This window comes from Columba livia, chromosome 5 (genome assembly GCF_036013475.1).
Source record: "Columba livia isolate bColLiv1 breed racing homer chromosome 5, bColLiv1.pat.W.v2, whole genome shotgun sequence".
NCBI lineage: Eukaryota > Metazoa > Chordata > Aves > Columbiformes > Columbidae > Columba > Columba livia.
In genome coordinates, this window is record NC_088606.1 from 50,814,474 (window position 1) to 50,834,924 (window position 20,451).

General features: G+C 39.7%; 1 protein-coding gene across 7 annotated transcripts in view; it reads right to left on the reverse strand.

Annotated features, from left to right (window-relative positions):
* CHID1 (chitinase domain containing 1) overlaps window positions 1–20,451 on the reverse strand; it is a 118,554-nt gene that overhangs the window by 95,215 nt on the left and 2,888 nt on the right. For all 7 annotated transcript variants that reach the window (XR_010473265.1, XM_005509072.3, XM_021296683.2 and 4 more), the window contains 7 exons: window positions 19,836–20,001; window positions 18,278–18,427; window positions 17,283–17,415; window positions 15,535–15,579; window positions 13,913–14,019; window positions 12,420–12,481; window positions 509–601 (listed from right to left, as the gene is read on the reverse strand). Coding sequence is in view for 6 of the 7 variants with exons in the window: in XM_005509072.3 (XP_005509129.2) it covers window positions 509–601; window positions 12,420–12,481; window positions 13,913–14,019; window positions 15,535–15,579; window positions 17,283–17,415; window positions 18,278–18,427; window positions 19,836–19,961 (716 nt within the window). In the remaining variant the exon portion in view is untranslated. Of the gene's footprint in view, window positions 1–508; window positions 602–12,419; window positions 12,482–13,912; window positions 14,020–15,534; window positions 15,580–17,282; window positions 17,416–18,277; window positions 18,428–19,835; window positions 20,002–20,451 lie in introns of those variants that run through there.

Below are 20,451 nucleotides of genomic sequence, written 5' to 3' on the forward strand. Positions count from 1 at the left end.
ACTTTCTGTACATATGAAATCAAAATAAATCATTTTAAAGCCTCACAGCCCTACTATGGATATAATTCCTTCCTGTAACTGTTTTTCTTACTTAAAGAATAACTTATCTATCATAGCTGAAATTGTGCCCAGAGGCTTAAAATGTTCTTTTATATGCTACCTGTATGAAACCCTTTTCACTCCTTGGCAACAAGTCATTAAGCTCCACAACTGTTTCTGCTCTTGTTCTCCTGGAAGTTCTTACCAGACATTTTGGGTTAACACCACAATAGGAGGTCCCTCTGCAAAAAGTTATGAGGTATATATGAATGCACAATTACTAAGATTATTCAGTGGAACATGCATAAAGATAGGACTACAAAATTCAAATAATTTCTGATTCATTTAGGCTGCATGGCTATAAACAAAGCTTTGAATTTATTGTATATCAGACAAGAAAGTATTTATTGTATATCAGACAAGAAAGTATTTATCATCCTGAACCTGCCTTCAAAATAGGAATACTTACCCTGCTGCAACTGCAGGAGGGATGACCAGTATGAGTTTGAGTTGTGCTTCATGCAGAGCTTCAGAAAGGTGAATGAGCAAGTGAATCAACTCCCTGAAATATAAATATATTGTTAGAGAGAAAGGCAGTAAGACTAGTGCTATATATTGTCAAGAGCGAGTTAACAAGTAGCAGTAGAAATAACTGAAAAGATGCAGCTGGCAAGAAAGCCAAACACAGTTTGCAGTTAATGACCATAGCAGAAAAAATTAGGAAGACTGATCAGAGGCTTACCCTCTTTCAAGACTAAGAACACTGAACTGCTGATGATAGTCTTATTGGAAAGGGTCATCACCTTGGGACTAAAATATTTCCTAGTTTAATTCTAATCTAACAATGCATTGTTAGCATGTAAAACCAGCACACCTTATCAGAGTAGGTCACCACTTGAGGTCATATTCAGTAAAAATAATTAAATCAATAGAAGAACCAAACACTGTTGTGACACAAGCAGTTGTTAAATGGATTCAAGTTGCCACTGTATTACTACACGTGAGATCTGAGAATTTGTAAAGATGCTTTTACAGCAAGACATGAAATCTTCAAAGGATATTTCTGAGGCCTGTATTTAGAAACATTTCTGCTGCTGTTTTTTTTTCTGTACAAATAGTCCTTTCATTTCTCAATACATTACTGTATAGCTACAAAATAAATGTTTGACAATGCCATATCTGTAAGTATAATCTTCCATATGCATCATTTAAAGGCCTTCACAAAAGCTGATATTGATACCCATGTTCTAAACATTTCAATAGGAAAATAAACTCAAAAATTCTCATGTAAGCTGTTTTCAGTCTTCCTGATTTGAAGGGTGATATTAATAGAAAATCCTCCAGAGGCAGATTGCAGAAATATTTTATGGCTATTTTTATCTTAAGAGGACTGATATTACCTTCAATTTGCACTATAAATATGGCCCTTCTGCGTGCCTTCCTTAAGTCATTTGATTTTTCAGAACGAAGCCAACTTGCGTATTTACCCACTGGTAGGGCAGATCCACAAAAGTAGTCAGACAGATTATATTATTTCTTTATCTGTGCAGAACTATGCTTAAACCTGAGCTGAGTAGAAAGCAGCTACATGACCCATTCCAGTAGGCTAAGAGTGCTAAAGCAGGAAGTGACACCCAAGTTGTTTATTCCACTTAAAGTGGACTAGACCTGAAGTCTCAGAAACAACTTCTGCTACTGTCAGGCCTTTCAAGGCAGTATCATTCTAGAGATATTCCTCTGAAATCATTGATCTTCCAAAATAATTATCCATCACAGTAAAGATGCTTGACTTGCACAATGTAGACACTACCCAAAGGTAACCAAGTATTTTAATTTTCCCTGAAATGGTTTGATGCCTGATGAAAACTTCTTAAGGACCCTACAAAAGCCATTACTCTCAAAATCCTGGTAAACAAACAGAGCAAGTTTTATCACTTTCCCAATACCATCAGTATTTTGTGCTTGCAATTTGAGAGTTGGCTGTGCTGAACAGCTCTTGACAATGAACTGTCACACTGTCACACTGACACCCGTATTTCTCTTCCAGGGAGAGACATGAGATTACAGGAATCAGCTTTTGGTCTATTTACAACAGGTACTTCTACCATTCTTGCTCTGGGAAAGTAACAGATTTCCCTCCCATTTTCTTATAATATGCATTCCACACGATACGTCACTATTCAGACAAATCAACTACAGCAAATAACAATCCTTTTCCATAGGAACTCATTCAAAATTACAACATTAAACTAAACAGACATATATTGACTCCACCATATACATCACAGCACCCACATGACATAATCTTATCAGAAACTATAATCAATATCAAATCTAGCTAAGCCTTCTTTCCCACTGATTTGTGTCTCACAGCTAAGTGATCTTTTTGACTAATTACGCCCAAACTTCAGTATGAGTGCACACCTTTATGAGATGTCAGAGATGCTACATACAAGAAAAATTTGACCAAAGAATCAATTCCTCTGGCACTGAGATTATTCTACACTGTTCATCAGCAGGGATCTCTATTCTCTGCTTGGCTGCCTTGGTTAGCTGTAGGAACTTTGAGACCTCTACACCATCCAAAACATTTGCTGACTTTTAAATTTAATTATTTATAAGGTGAAGGGATAGAAAGAGGTGCAGAATAGGCCAAAAGAACCCAGTATAGGTGCAGAGCTAGACAATATAATCTTCATTTAAAAGCAAGGCTCTAACACCCTCACTCCCACTCTGCATCTTCACAAACCTTTCCCAGTTCCTAAAATGCTGCTATCCAGATAGCAATGCTTTGAAGCATAAGAGGAAAAGCGGTTGGGATTATTTTGAACCAGATGCAGAGAAAAAAAGAAAAATAAAGTGAGTATTAAATTCAAGGTTTCCCCTTTCCTCACAATCTCAGACACTTGTGGTTTGCCAGCATGGGTAAAAATGTTCCCACAAAAGCAGTGACAAAACAAAAGCAGCCGTATTTTAAAACTAGAAGGGCATACAGCACAGAACCACAATCTGCATCTGTAAATGAAGGACAGATTTGTGGCCTGATTCAGGGGCAGGAATGCAGTTTAGATTATCAGTTTTATTTTGTAGCTAGCAGACCTGACCCTAACTAAAACCAGACCTCATTAAAACAGTGATTTCCTCTCCTCCTGCCACCAAATCCAAGCAGTATAGCTCTGGCCAAAAAATAATCAGCTTCAACTTGGAGGAAGTCAGGAAGAAAAGAGGTATCACAGTATCACAGTACGTTTGGGATTGGAAGGGACCTCAAAAGATCATCTAGTCCAATCCCCCTGCTGGAGCAGGAACGCCTAGGTGAGGTCGCACAGGAACATGTCCAGGCGGGTTTTGAATGTCTCCAGAGAAGGAGACTCCACAACCTCCCTGGGCAGCCTGTTCCAGTGCTCTGTCACCCTTACTGAGAAGAAGTTTTTTCTCAAATTTAAGCGGAACCTCTTGTGTTCCAGCTTGATCCCATTACCCCTTGTCCTATCATTGTTGGCCACCGAGAAGAGCCTGGCTCCATCCTCATGGCACTCACCCTTTATAAACATTAATGAGGTCCCCCCTTAGTCTCCTCTTCTCCAAACTAAAGAGACCCAGCTCCCTCAGCCTTTCTTCATAAGGGAGGTGCTCCACTCCCTTAATCATCTTCGTTGCCCTACGCTGGACCCTCTCCAGCAGTTCCCTGTCCTTCTGGAACTGAGGGGCCCAGAACTGGACACAATATTCCAGATGTGGTCTCACCAGGGCGGAGTAGAGGGGAAGGAGGACCTCTCTCGATCTACTAGCCACCCCCCTTCTAATACACCCCAGGATGCCATTGGCCTTCCTGGCCACAAGGGCACAGTGCTGGCTCATGGTCATCCTGTTGTCCACCAGGACCCCCAGGTCCCTTTCCTCTACACTGCTCTCTAATATGTAATTTCCCAACCTATACTGGAACCTGGGGTTGTTCCTGCCCAGATGCAGGACTCTACACTTTCCCTTGTTAAATTTCATCAGGTTATTCCCCGCCCAACTCTCCAGCCTGTCCAGGTCCCGCTGGATGGCAGCACAGCCTTCTGGTGTGTCAGCCACACCTCCCAGCTTAGTGTCATCAGCAAACTTGCTGACAGTGCACTCTATTCCCTCGTCTAAATCGTTAATGAATATATTGAATAATATTGGCCCCAGCACTGACCCCTGAGGCACTCCACTAGATACTGGCCTCCAACTAGACTCCGCACCATTGACTACCACTCTCTGGCTTCTCTCCTTAAGCCAGTTTGCAACCCACCTCACTACTCTATTGTCTAGACCACACCTCCTCAACTTAGCTGTGAGGATGCTGTGGGAGACTGTGTCAAAGGCTTTACAGAAGTCAAGGTAGACCACATCCACCGCTCTGCCATCATCCATCCACCTTGTTACATTCTCATAAAAGGCTATGAGGTTGGTCAAGCATGACTTACCCTTGGTAAAGCCATGCTGACTGCCCCTAATAACCCTCTTATCCTTGATATGCCTTGAGATGGCACCAAGGATAAGCTGTTCCATTACTTTCCCAGGGACAGAGGTGAGGCTGACCGGTCTATAGTTACCCGGGTCCTCCTTCTTGCCCTTTTTGAAGACTGGAGTGACATTTGCTTTCCTCCAATCCTCGGGCACCTCCCCCGTTTCCCAAGACTTGGCAAAGATGATGGAGAGCGGTCCAGCAATGACTTCAGCCAGCTCCCTCAGCACCCGCGGATGCATCCCATCTGGACCCATGGATTTATGGATGTCCAGACTATTTAATTGCTCCCTAACCCAGTCCTCATCGACTAAAGCAAACTCCTCCATTGACCTGGCTTCATCCAGGGTCTCAGGGGTACAGGGCTCCCCAGGACAGCCTCCAGCAGAGTAGACAGAGACAAAGAAGGCATTCAGTAATACTGCCTTCTCTGTATCTTCTGCCACCAGGGCACCCACCCCGTTCATCAGTGGGCCTACATTGCCTCTGGTATTAGTTTTATCTGCTATGTATTTGAAAAAGTTCTTTTTGCTGTCCTTGACCCCTCTCGCCAGCTGTAATTCTAAGGAGGCCTTGGCTATCCTAGCTGCCTTCCTACATCCTCTAACAGCAGCCTTATATTCCTCCCAAGTGGCCAGCCCCTGCTTCCATGACCTGTAAACTCTCCTCTTCTGCTTGAGCATACCCAACAGATCCCTATTCAACCACGCAGGCCTCCTGGCTCCCTTCCTTGACTTCCTTCGTGTGGGGATGCTCTGATCCTGAGCGTGGAAGAAGCAATCTCTGAATGCAATCCAGCTATCTTGGGCCCCTTTTCCTTCAAGCAGTCTTGCCCATGGGATTTTCCCCAGCAATTTCTTGAAAAGGCCAAAGTTAGCCCTGCTAAAGTCCAGGGTTGCAATTCTACTTGCTATTCTGTTCCTGCCACCCAAGATGCTGAACTCCACCATCTCGTGGTCACTGCAACCCAGGCAGCTCTCAACCTTTACTGCTTCGACCAGACCCTCCTTGTTAGTGAGGATGAGATCCAGCAGTGCACCTCTCCTAGTCGGCTCCTCCACCATCTGCATGAGGAAGTTATCATCAATGCACTGGAGGAACCTCCTGGACTGTGGCTGGCTGGCTGAATGGTCCTTCCAGCAAACAGCAGGGAAGTTAAAATCCCCCACAACAACCAGGGCCTGTGACTGTGAGGCCACTCTCAGCTGCCCATAGAAGGCCTCATCAACTTCCTCAGCCTGATCTGGTGGCCTGTAACAGACGCCCCACAACAGTGTCACCCCTGCCAGCCTGCCCCTTGATCCTGACCCATACACTCTCAACTCGCTCGTCATCCAGTCCTGGGCAGAATTCAGTACATTGTAGTTGCTCTCTCACATAGAGAGCAACTCCACCACCACGCCTGGCTGGCCTGTCTTTCCTGAAAAGGGCATAGCCATCCATGACCACATTCCAGTCATGTGAACTGTCCCACCGTGTAGCTGGACAAATGCAGATTCTTGCTTAAGGAACCCAGGTAAACATCTCCTCACTAACAGGTCAAACCAGGTCTCTGGGCCCTGAAAACCTTCTAGGAAATCAGACAGGACTAATGGTTAAATAATTAATTTAGGCTCACTTCCATTTGTCAGCCAAGACAGATTATGTAAATCAAAGTGTACTCTTCCCCTCTCCCCGAAACAGCAATAGCAGAATGTTCATTTATTGTGTGCTATAAATTAAAACTTTACTGTGTACCAACAGTGCTTTCTAGTGTTTTAAACACAATAGTCTCCCATACTACCACAGGTAATTTTGAAATAAAAGCTACTGACATTTAAAACATTTTAATGAGGTACAGGAAAACAGGAATAGAATCGGTCTTCCTAAAAAGGTTTCATTAAATATTTACCAGAGACTTCGCCACTGTCAAATTTAACTTCCAAGTAGTTACTAAAACATTGGCAGCTTTAAGGCTTTATCTTGAGCTAAATAAGGTCTACTTCATTCCTACTATTTCAGGCCTTCTATTACCACTACCATTTGTTAGGTCAATTTTCCAAGAGTTCATGATTTCAAAGTATCTTGTCCCCCAGAAAGTACGCAGACCTCCAAATTTTCATCACCCAAAGTCTGAGGGAAAACTGCCTTTTCCTGGCATTGGTATACTTTGTTTGGGACACCTTGCAGTACAGTTTACTTCAGTGCACAAGAGTGGGCTGTAGGTATATTTGAAAAGCCTTGCAGAAGACACCTAAGGCTGTTACATCCCTCCCTTCAGTTACATGATCCTTTAGAACTCTGCAACTTTCAAACTTCAGATACTTTTTTGCACAAGTTGGTAGTCAGTACTCCCTAAAATTTATGCCTTGTCAAGAAAATTGGACAGAATAAAGCTGTCTACTTCAAGAAGAAATTGCCCTTTTGTGCCATTTCATTGCCTAGTTAATACCAAGAAACTAGAGTGAATTACGGCAAATCTTTGATTAATAGATTAATTTTTCAGGGACTAACATGAAGGATAGAACTGCCAGAAGAGCTTTTTGCTCCTATACTCCTACCAGCATTAATAAGATGTCTGAAGGTCATCTTCTGCATGATACCAAAAGAAAAAAATCTTGTTTTTTAGAATGATTCTGTGTGATGGCAGTGCCATCTATCAGCTAATGCTAGACTGATCAGAATAATGTGTGCACTTTTATATATGCTGTGAGATTCTTATGAGACTCATGCCTTTTTCACATCATTACCCAAGTGCCTGGGGAAAAAAACCCACAACAATAAACCCACAACTGAGATTAGCAAGTGAGGCATCATTCTGTCTAGCAGTTAACTAAATAAGCAGGACAATTTTGCTTGCTCAGTTATCTCAGTATTTCTGCCATGTACACTGCTAAACTTAAATGCCACAGGATGAATAACTTGGAATATTTTATTGCAAAATCAGTCAAGAAAGTTTTATCTGAAAGACGGTGATTTAATTACAAAGCAGGTTTAAGCTATAACAAGCAGCGAAACATTACAATTGAGGTATCATCCACATAGGATACCTTGGTTGATTTAGAAAATTAGTCTCCTAACAAAAATCTATGTGTTAGAATAAAAGATGGGAAGCTGAATACTTTTTCACTATGCAGTGATAGTCGGCATGAGAGGAAGCAGTACCAGTTAGATGCAGTTTTTCATCTCACATTAAATTTGACCTCACTGTGATTTGTGTATCTAGAATTCTATTCCCAGAAATCACAGGAAAGAAGTAGGTATCAGTACTATAGAGGGTACTTCAAAGTATCTGCATTAGATGTCTACAAGAGCCCGAATTGGTCAATATAAAGCCCCTAAAACTTAGGTACACACACACACATACCAAGACAATTCAGGTTCTTCAGATAGAACAGGTAGTATTTTGACACCTAAATATAGGAACCTAATGTCATTTTATACACCCAAAGGTATACAAAGCATGCATACGGGTTTGCTGTGTAAGACTTTAGGCATCTAGGACTCTACATTAACAGTCAGGCTATCTAATATGAAACTAGGCAGCTATATTTAGGCACATGATGTCTTGGTAAAATCAACATTTGAATGAATATGCAAAAGAAAACAGCACAAAGGATTGATATAATTTAAGACTAAAGTCTGTTGAGAATTATAGAGCAGTTCTAACCCCAAACCAGATCAGAACATTTTTATTGTTCTTGAAAACAGACAAAACCAGATTAAGTTAGTTCTGCTTAAGAAGATGTAAAATAGAAGATAAATGCTGAGCCTGAAACCACAGAATTTCACATCTTAGTGGATGACAGCAACATAACTTCTGAGCAGCATCTCACCTCATCTGTAATGCCAGCCAGGATAAACAGGAAACCAAAGACTCTTTTTAGATAACTCCACAGGCCTTGCAGGAATAATTTTCATTCATTTATAATGTTGAAGTGAATACCCCAAAAAATCAAGATTTTCTAGAAACATGCAAAGGACTGACAGAGAAGTGTCTAAATTTGCCTCATTTTAAAAATGCTTAGTGATCACAGGTTCCTAAAGAGGCTGGTCACAGGAATAATGGGTTACAGAAGCTCTGCACAGAGATAACACAGTTATTTGGAGATGATTTACAAAATTTAATTGCCACAAGGTCTCTAGGCAACTCAGTGTTTCAAGCCCCAACATCAAACCAAGGGGGAGAGCATATGTTATGAAGATGTCATCATGTCATTTTAATCCAACAATAATTCATATTCAGCTATTGAAAAAAGGTATCTCATGGGGACGCTTGCTCAGCTGAGGTCCACTAAAAAAGAGACTGTTAGCTGCAATTAATCCCGATTTCTGATATATGAAGTAGTTCTTAAATCATAATCCAATTTATTAGTGAGTTTAGGACACTAATTTGCAGGTTTTCAGATTCTTTTGCAAACCCACCTGCCTCAAGAAATATTGCTGCACTTCACTAAAAAGTATCACTGCACATTGTCTTTAAGAGGGGATGTTGATTTCATAGCTATAACACCATATCAAGCACAAATGTTTCATAAGCAAATCCCACTTCCTAGTCATTTTAAGTCTGATAGAGAAACCTGTGCTGTGTTAAGTATTCCTGCACCACTAAGGTAGTGCACTGGATAAGATCATGGCTCTTTTCAAAAGCACTGTTAAAAAATGACAGGAATGATTTCCACAGCTTTTCCCTCAACACAGATAAACAAAATGATGCACTAGAATAACTGAGTGCCATTTTATTATTTATTCATTTAATAGCTAGATAACCACTTATTTAGGTTTTGAAAAATGAAAACTAGAAATATTTCTAAGTGAAACATTTTTGCTTAGATCCATACCACTGCTCTGTCATTTCAAAAGTCAAGCTGCAGCATATCCCCAGATATTTTTATGCACCTATATTGAGTCTCAATAACCTGTTGCTAACTGCTTCTGTGAGACTATTCCTTTTATTTCAGAAAAATAAAAGCCTGATACTTAATTTTCTTTTTAAACTAAACCAGGTTCACACTAAATAATAAAATGTATTAGCTAGGCAGGTCTCCTTGTATTGTCAGACAGCTCTGAAAGTAATTTGAAGACAGACTAACTGTTCCTAGGAGTATCATTATGATCTTTTGTTCCTTTACCTAGAAGCCGGTTAAGCTACTTTCAGGTGTTTGACCTTGAAGCATCTGAGATAGGAAGCCTACTCTATGTACCCAACAGTTAATCCAGATGCTTTATATGGAGCATACACAATTGCTGTTCTATGAACACTTCACATCTCTGAAGTATTAGGGGTCATCTCTGTTGACACCTGTCAGCTGACCCACAGCCTTCCAAGGTTAAGAACATGCTTTACTACTGGTGTTAGTAATTTTCAAAAAAACCACAACCTGACAGGATCGGTCAGGTATTAATCATGTTACAATGCTGCCACTCTGTGGGCTAAAGAGGTCAGAGGCTGCTCCAGTTCTTTTCTGGCAGGGACAATGAAGCAAAAGACCATCTATGCTTACCCATTTATCAAGAACAAATCTGCTAGTCAAAAGGAAAGTAACAGATCCCAAAGTAAGCACTCAATGTGCAACAAAAAAACAGGCTTGCTAAGGTGCTACATTCACTTAATTTGACGATATGTCAAAGCACCTGTTCACTGCAAAAAGCATTGATAGGGAAAGCCACATGGGCACTGGATACCCAAGCTATCCAGTTTTAGAGCAAGTGACAGATAAATTGACTTAATCTCAAAATGAAGACACTGGTCCACAATTTACAAGCATCAGGAGAGAAATTTTTAATGTAATTATATGTTTCTACTCTCACAAACCAACTGTTATTCCACACGCAAGTCTAGCTTCAGCTTGCTGCCTATATTAGCCTTATTCAGAATGCTTACCTCTGAGGAGGCAAGCTCAACACAAAGTATTTTGCAACTTAAAACACTCTAACCATTTCTAGGGGAGTAGCAATAAAGAGAGGAAAAAAAAACACAGAACAGTTACAATGAAGCACTTAAAACTAGTCTTGAAGAGGAGGGAAATCTGCAGTTCTTAACTTTTCTTTCCTACTCATGTTTTCCTGCCAAATATCATCTTTCACATTTTTGGTTATGATAATCCTTAAATCTTGCTTATAGGTGGCCATATATGATCAAATATTACTGGTTCAGAGCAAAGGAGGCAGTTACCATTCTGCTCTATGAGAATAACACTTTCCTGCTCTGAAGTTACGGAAAACACTTCCCACTCATGTCTATCAATAACAGACAGTGAATATGTAAGTGGTGCTTCTATACTTCACCTAAATAACACACTGTACTGAAGGCTAGAACAACTACACAGCAGTACCTCCTATAGTATAAAGTTTGTAACCACACAAGATGGGTCAAGTAATGCTGTTCTGAACCAGCATCACACCTGGCAAAGCGTAACATTTTTACCATGTCAAAAGTAAACTCACCCTGGAGCTAATTAAAAAATCCCATGTTTTTTCATGCGTGTCATTTGCACTATAGCACTTTGATGCTAGTGTGCTTAAACTGGTCTTCAGTGAGTCTTAAAATTACAGTAATACAGTCTGTCTTGCATGAATGTAAGTTAACTAATAGGAAAAACATCAATTTTACTAAAATACAGTAAACACAGTAGATAAATTGACCACTACATCCAGCTTTCAGTTACTAATTGCTTAGATCACCTTGTTGGCTGTCTTATTACGACATTACAATAGATTCAGAACTCAGTATAGACTCTTAGGAACAACCTCACAAATTACCTAATTATGAGCAATAACATTATCTTAAGGATTATTCATTCCAGTGCAAATGGTGGAGCCGCTGACAAAGCTCTGCAGTTTCGATTCTTTGCTCCCAAGTGTTGATTTTATAGGGAAAAGGTACAAGTCCACTAATAGCATACTCAGTTCCAGAAATAACTATTATATGCCACCGGTCAATAACATTTGCCCTAAACGGAATAACCTGTAACCACTTCTAAAAGGTGAAAGACTTCCATAATGAAGTCTACCTTCTGTGGAGCTTGCTTTCAAGCTATCAACATTTTCCCCCAGACATTTCAGGCAATAGACAGCTGGTAGGAATACTATGCTTTAGGGAATGGATGCCTGAATTTCCTGAGGCAACTAAGACAAAATCCTCAGATTGCTGCAGTGCCTCATTCATTTCACCACACATTCTACCATTTCTTCCCAAAGCAGCAGTTTTGAGCTTGCCTTGTCTTGACTCTGTCAAAGGTTTTAAGACATTCAAGGGGCTTTTGTTCAAGGAAAACAGGTTAGAACATGCCAGGAAACAGCCCTTTCCTTTTCGCAGCTACAGTAAATTCAGACTCGCTGAAACTTCATAGCAGAGCTACCAAAAGGTGAAATCAACTGCTCCAAAGTTGTGCTTGCAAGAACTGGAAGCCAATTTCTCCCTAGATTTGCTTCAGGTTGGGGATTTTGGTTTTAGTTTCAGTATGCCTAAAAGATCTCTAAATAGAGGTCTGAAAGGTTTCCTAATCAACTCAAATTTGGTGGTTCTGAAAGCATACCACAATTTCAAGCTTCACCCAGTAATCCAAACCAATCAATGTTGTAACAAAGGCCAGGGTCAACATCTGAGTAAGCAACACAATTGCGGTGCCCTCCGCACCCTTGTAGAACGGTAACATCTCGCAGAATGGTAGTATGAAAGGCTAATGTGTTCTGCTAGGTCTAATATGAAGATTATTCTGTAATCTTTGAGTTTATGTAGAGTGGAGTACATTATCCTACTTCATTCAAAGTAGAACAATCTTCAGTTGTCCCAGAATGAAGTGCATTTATTTATAATGACAAATTTGAATCAACATGAACAAATTAAAAAGATGCTTTAAAAGAGTTGATTTTTAGGACTTGCATCCTGAAGACTTATACTCACGTTTGCTTCTGATTTCCCAGCTGACTCCAAACTTCAACTACAAAACCATCAAAATTTTCATTCTAAATAAAGACAATTAATAACAATATACAGTTAATCACCATGCTTGTTCATTAGGCTTGTATCAGAGATGATGGTACAGTACCAAAGCACACAATCACTGTAGTTTTTCTTGTACTATTACAGATGGAACATACTTTGTATTCATTTACCAGCTTTGTCTTCAGTGCAGCTTTTCATGAAGAAGTGTAAGAGAAGCACAAATTAACCAACAAGGAAAAGTTGAAAATCTCTATTAGTTATCCATTACTTTTACTCTTACAGGATAAACCAATATCGGATGGGAAAATTCAGCCATTAATGAAAGATGGTTGTTAAACAAATCATTTGATACACATTCACATGTATCTTGGCAAAAAACTCATGAGCTCTTACATCTAAAGATGTAAATGCTGACTTGGCATAGGCATGATTCCAAACATCTTCCACAATTAATCTCACTTGTGATAATTTATGTTTAGCATCATGAAGCATACTGTTGCGCTTGAGCACTGTTTCCTTAACAGGTCAACTGTTACCAAGGATCTAAAATTGATCTATCAGTTATAAATTTTAAGAAACTATGCAGTTTATATCCATATTCCTCTAGAGTACATTAAAATTTCTTTATATCATGTAGCAAGTGAGAAAACTTATTCTGACAGTCTTTAAGGAGGCTGTCATGAATCAACCCCTAAAGTTCAATGTCTTTTGGGTGCAACTTGTCTGTCCCTACACATGCATAGCTCTAAAGCCACTAGCTAAGAGGCTGCCCAGAAAACCTTAGCAAAAAGCAACCATTCCTTAAAAGTAAAACCTCTTATCCTCTCCCCAGTCTCCAAACCATTTGAAAAAAAATGGTTTATGAGACCCAAGCAGAACTCTACAGTAACAGATATCCAGAGTTATTCTTGATATTTAAAGTGGCTCACTAACTAGCACACTGAGCCTGAATGTACTCCTGTAACACAGAACACAGCACTCCTTGCATGCCTGACCCTTTTTCTGCCTATCAATCACACCACTAATCAGTTTAGCCCTTGCTTAATAGATTTATATAGAATAGATTTATATAAAAGAAAGCAGTCTGCTCACTAGGCAACCTCTATGAGAAGTTTATAAAGTATCCACTACTGCCTCAGTAACATTCAGCCTGTCAGCTATTTGGAACAGACTTTATCAATCACAATTTATAGCACGCAAGGTTATGTTGATCAGACTTACACAGCTTCACTTTAGACTTGTAGTTAACTGCACTTAAATGTTGCTATACTTCATATTTATAGGAATTGGACACATACTATGACACACTCTTAAGAATCCCACTTCATTATTGTTTTCAGCAGATTTTTATTTTGTAGAATATACACCTACTGGAAATGGGAAAATACCCATTACAAAAGGAATCAAATATCATCTCACACTATTTTATAAGCATTAGCAAAAACTTTTACCTTGGCTAGCAGAACCATGTTCTTGGAAAGCTCTTCTATCTCATCTTCACTGCCAAAAATACTCTCAAAGTCCTGGTAAGTCCATCCATCAAACAAAATTCGAGGCACTATCAATCAAAGTCATCAGTCAGTAGTGAAAACTAAGAATTTATTATTGACACTGGAGTATTTCTGCAGAAAAAGAATACAGCAGGTACAAGCAGTGATGCCACTAAACAACATATCCCATGACTGAGATAAGTGCTTTTTCACTCTGGCCAACTTCAGCAGCACAGATAAATTGACACTGTAGAACATTCTTCATTTTATGTTTAATCAATGATCAGGAAGTTTTAAAAAGATACCTTCACTTGATTGAACTATCTTAATTGAACTATCACTTAAGGTCCCAAGTCTTAAAAGGACACCAACATGATACAGCAATCTTTCTGGAAGTTGTGCATCTCTTCTACCACAAGATGGAAAAGTTCACGTCAGACTGTAATTTACTCTTTTGTACACAGCCTTATATCACTTCAGTCTTCTACTCATCTCAAGACCCTATGACAATTTTTTATTTTGGAAAACATGGGCACTCAAGCTCACACAATTTCTTTTTCTAATGACACACTGAAAACATTAAAAACATTGGTTTTAGTCAGCAAAACTGCTGTTGGAACAGTTGATGACCATGCACACTGGAAAAGCCAACAACTTATACAGAGCTATGTCTAAGACATTTCTAACTACCAAGGATGTAAGAGTATTTTAGAAGAGTCTAGAAAGATTTCAAAGGCTTTATCATCTGGCAGCTGAAGTCATTTAAAATATCTGAGTACTCTACTTTTTTAATGCATTTCAAATTTCATTCTCCCTTCAGAATCAAAAAAGGTTTCACAGTTCCATAGGAAACTTCTTCTCAGTGAGGGTGACAGAGCACTGGAACAGGCTGCCCAGGGAGGTTGTGGAGTCTCCTACTCTGGAGGCATTCAAGACCTGCCTGGACACCTTCCTGTGTAACCTCATCTAGGTGTTCCTGCTCTGGCAGGGAGATTGGACTAGATCATCTTTCGAGGTCCCTTCCAATCTCTAACATTCTGTGATTCTTGCTATAGACAAATGTGAGAAGTGTAGCACAGTATGATCTCTATAGAAATGTTTGCCGTTTTCACTAAGGAGACACACTGTAGCACATCCCTTGAGTTCCCAGCTTCAAGGGGAGAAAAGCCCAAGGAGGACCTTTCTTACAATCATACAAGAAAATCTGACTGACTCACATTTGGATTTTTTTTTTTTCCTTTTTAACTAAGCAGAACCCCAGAACAGCAAGTCTGAAGACTGCTCTCCCAGGTAAGCATGTAGTGCCATATGCAAAGTACTCCTCGGAGAGGGCCCTCTGACACAGCGTTTATCCAGAGATAAGAACTAAAGACAAAACATTAGGGCACCAACATGATCAACACTTCAGTTACTTAACTATCTGCAGTTAACTGCTGTTATTTTTCTTCTCAGACTTCTGTCTTCAGAGAACTATGCTACGGTAACCTCCCTCTCTCGCATATACACCAGGAACAAAGCCTTCTTTTGTTCTGCTACCGGTTAAAGATGATAAAAAAGCAAACAAACATAAAACAGAGGCTCACCTATTCTGATGGTTTTGGAGTTCTTTCTGACATCTTTCATCCAGTCTGTCAAACAGTATGAAGTAAGAAAACAACTGTTAACACATAAATGATGTTGACAATAACGTGTTTTCAAGCATTCCTCAAATAATGTAGCATAGTTCCATCATACCTGTCTTCCTGCCACAGGCTGCTAGCTCATAACCACCACAGATGGAACATCTTTTGATACACAGGATTTGAAGCTATTCACCTCCACCACAGCATAACTAGCATTTACTACAATCTTACTATAGTCCCTACCCAGTGCCTTTCTGCTAGTAAGTTCTTGTCTCATCATGGAAACTATCTTACTGCCTACTCAGAACAACACTTTTGTAGTCACTTTTTCTTTTTTTTTTTTTTTTCTTCTAAGATGGTATTTTCAAGTGTACCATCCACTCCTCTTGGCAGTCATTGCACTAGAATGAATCTGTTAGTACGCAGCAACATGGTAAGAATTATAGCTGTTTCAAATGAGGTTCCACAGACAAATTTTTCAATCAAGGTCAAAACCATAAATTATTTAGTTATTATTTAAGAAGATACTAGCAAAATATGAACTTGCTGCCAGTTTATTTGCAGTGAAGGAAAAAATTCTCTTCAGATTAAACGTATCTTCCATTCCCAAAACAAATTCACCCAAAGGTTTTTGCAGACAGGGGAAAAAAAAAATATAACAGGTAAACAACTACACAGTACAAACACCAAAGACTATGTCTGCCTGCACAGATTCTTTGTCCCATTGTTGTTTTAAGAGATGTTTTGTAGACTGTGTGGCAGATGCACACGCCCCCTCTCTACCCCCCTCCCCCCAATTTTCCCTTCGATATGGAAGGTGCAGACACATCCCCACCCTTTCCCACAATGGGGGTAACAGCTTCTTTTGTTTGACCCCAGAACCCATTGATGCCAAGGAGCATCAGGGCACCCCACAACCAGAGTAGGGGCGCAGAGAAGCTTCTGGAATGCCCACAGTCAGATCTGACAAGGCTTTAAAAACGGGACCTCTCCCACCAAGGTTTTGCCGCCCATTGTGTGGACCTCTCAGAGCACGGGTCAAATGCTGCTGTCAAGAGCCCTCCCAGGGCAGGGACGCTGTTTGCCTCATCTCCACGTCTAGGTGAGTGAAATAATTCCTTGCCACTTGGGCAGTTGATTATTCCATGCTTAAATATAAGCACGTGTATTTTCTTTAATAATTCCTTGCCAGATCCAGGCAAATGAATACTTTTCCTAGAGTCAGGGACGGCTCTGGCACTGTCTTTGGTGAGCCACGTAAACGCACACTGTGAATTCCCTTTGTTATTATTTGCTCCACCTCAATAATTACCTCGACTGATACTCAAACCTGTATTTATGTCACTATTGGAGAGCTAAAACCCCATTTTATACCAGTTAATCTGCTGCACCTTCTTTACCGAATAAAAGTTTGTTCTGGACCCTGTTGTTCACCTAAACTAACTTCGGGGTGCCTCCGCGACAGACAGCCTAGTGGAAGAGCCAATCTTTCTTTAAACAGATAAGCTATGCACACATGTGGAAGCAGGTAGGGACAGAAAAAAGTTCACTCTGAAGAAAACGCCCCCAAAAATGTAACAGAAGCAAGTACTTCACAATGAGGCAGGGCCAGAAAAACCCATATGCATTTATTGCCAAAGCTACCCAGTCTGCAACAAAACCAGTAATCTTACTTGCAATGCATATGCAAAAAAAATTAAAATAACAACCTTTATCAGCATCGTGGAGCCCAGTGAACTGGAACCTTTCCTTTCCTCTTCTTTTCACTTGTAACCAGACTGGTGAGATTAGTGTAAATTTGTTTCCAAATATTTTAGCAATGTCATAGCCATGGCTGTTCCACTTGCAAAACAAAGAAATAAAAAAAACCAAAAAGTGAGAGCCTCAAAAGCAAGATATACAATTCACTTTACTTTTGACCCATACAAATTCTTTTACACAAACGTAATCATTTGCTAGACTCCCATTTATCAGTTTGAGGAAACCTCCTGGGACATTACTTCTATTTAAATAAGAAAGTGCTCATGAAACTCTGACAGCTACATGAAAAGCAGTCTTCAAATTGTGCAAATTCACCTAAACCACAGGAATTTGCATGCAGATTCCATCATGGTTTTGCATTTATAGACCTGGGATTTATGTTCAAGAGAACTTGAGAAAGGTGAAAACTTACTGGGCACCTGTTTCTCTTTTTCTCACCAGTGTAAGACTGAAAGATGTGAAAAGCATTCTCTAAACAAAAGGAAGAAACATTATTATTCAAGAAAGGATGCTCTGAATAATAGTAAGACTTGATAGCAAAAGAGATCAGTTTGACAGCAGCATAAAAATGTTACTGCTTATTTAAAAGGTTCAAGTTGGTAGCTGCACAGTATGAGAACACTTAGCAGCCTTCCTGCTCTGACTTTACTGCAACTTCTCCTGGCTCATCAAGGACAAGAGAATACTACCATCTCTGTTTCAGCAGTGAGAACACAAACAGTATGACCTAGACATCCTTGAGGAGATGGATGAGAGAACAAAGGTTTGAGACCACCTGAATCCCAAGCCTGCTCTCTAATAATCCTCTGGCTATTTGATTGTATTTGACCAGGAGGTCCATCATTATAAAAATGATTTTAAAGCAAGGATGGAAGATTGTAGATTAGCAGAGTCTGCTGCATGTTTATTCAAAGCACCAATTTTATTCTTTGTATGAACTTACAGGAGTAACATATCCCAAAACATCTCCTGAGAAATGTCTTTCCTTCATCTTCTTGGAGCAGTAACTTCTGTGTTCCACTATAATATCCTTTGCCTTTGGATCCACAACTACCAGTCCTCGGTCCTGCACATTTTTATCAGAATGCAGCATCTGGGGGGAGAAAACAATTTTTACAACCAGCTGTATGAAGTAACCACTTTCAATAGCAACAGACTTCAAAAAGAGAGGGGGGAAAAAAATAAATCACATAATTAAACTCAGAGCACTCCTTTTAAAGGATGCAGAGCAGTTTGATTAAAAACTGAAACAGGAAAGTGCTCAGAAATTATTTGTCATCATCAGTAAACTTTGTTTGCAAGGCAAAAAGCATATAAACAACAACAAAATCAAGAAGCAGTAAGATTAAAGAACATCATTCACCATAGCTGATGGTGCTTTGCTCTGCTCTCTAGTCAGTGCTTTCTGGCATGTTAACCCTAAATTGATAAAAAGGGGTCAGGAGTTCTTAACCAAGAATTTGAAGATGAGTTTTAAACTGGATATATTTTTAACTGAGTGTGCCGCATTGTGGTTATTCAAGGCCAAGGTTCTGAACATCTTTCTTTAAGGAAGATCTGCTTCAACTAAAACAGCACAAATAGTTTTAGCAGACAGAAAAAGAGTGAGAAGACCTAATAAAGCATGCATGGTGAGTATGCAGAAATCGTCTATTGATTCAGTGTAAGGACTTCAGGGATAAGCCTTGTCTTAACACTTTGTATTATCCTCACTACCTGCAGAGTAGATTTTCTTCCTGTAGACATTGAGCAAGCAAGCAATAAGAACAATGAGAGATGTATCTGCATGAGGAAGGATTAACTATACTTAAAATTTAAGGGGAGGATTTTGAACATGTCTACTTTTTTACTTAATGTGCTTTAGCAGCATTAAGTACATATACTCGGTATATGCATTGGTAAATATACTCGCTCTCCATACACACCCTTTCTCTTGCACTGCTGTGCCTTCTTGCAGTTTTGAACTAAAACAGGCAGGAAACAAGAACATGCTCAGCAAATTAACAGAGAATTCAGCATGTTGGCTCTGCTTGCTCAGATCGCACAGGACTCTGAGCCATTTCTGCCTAAAAAGAAATTGCTGGTTAGAAGGCTCTTCAGATCTTATCAGGGTACAGATTTCCCATTGGCAAGGCTGAGAACACCCTCCCTTCCACCAGGAAATGATCTAGCACTCTTGACCCAAACTACTGCTCCTTGCCCCCTCTTTCCAAAGGGATGGAAATATGTCTCCTCTAGGTATTGGAGAGGGGACAAAAGCTTCCTCTTTCTGCAGGCCTGCACAGTGGATAAAGTTCCAGAAGTCTACATCATATTTGTCACAGAGTGAACCATTTGTGACACTCATAAAAGCTGAAGGAAAGGACAGTTTCAAGTAGCCTTATTTATGAGCATAAGCTTCAACAGAAATGCATGGTTGCTTTTAACATTTAACTTCACCAAAGTTCAATTAGCTCACCGCACATGTTAGATACGATGAGCATTTCAGTTATTTTTCTTACCTTTTCTTCCATTTTTTTTGTAGCACCTTTCTTTGCATCTGTTTTTGACAAGGTACCTTCAGCTAGCCAGCAAACCATGGTAAGAGAAAGTGAAGTACAGAGAAGCCTCATGGTAGATTTCCCCATGTCAAATTCTCCTGCCCTGAAAACATACAGGTTCAAATCTCTGTGAACAGAAGAATAGAAGTTTAATTCAGTTCTCTTGTCTAAGAAAAGTCGAGCAATTGTCTTATATTCTGCCCTCTAAAATCAGACTTATTAAGGCAATACTGTATTCATAGTGGTTTTGTTCTGGCAGCAAAATAGCAGAGTATTTTAAGAGATTCCTAGGCTCAAACATGTTTTTTTGTCCCTTGTTTTAGTAGGTGTATCACAGAGAATGTGGGTTGGACACTTTCTAAAGTGTCCTAAAGAAGCTCTAAAGAAGTAAAACAGTTTACAGCCGAAGTGCCCAGAACAATTATAGTACCACCTTATCTTTCCTATAGCAAATAAGAGATACCATTTGTTTCTGCTCCTGCCTAACCCATTCAGCAAGCCACAAATTAATTAAGAGACAGAAAGAATTAGAGCTATATGCTTACAGCTATATGTCTTTAACAGGCGAGAGCTTTGC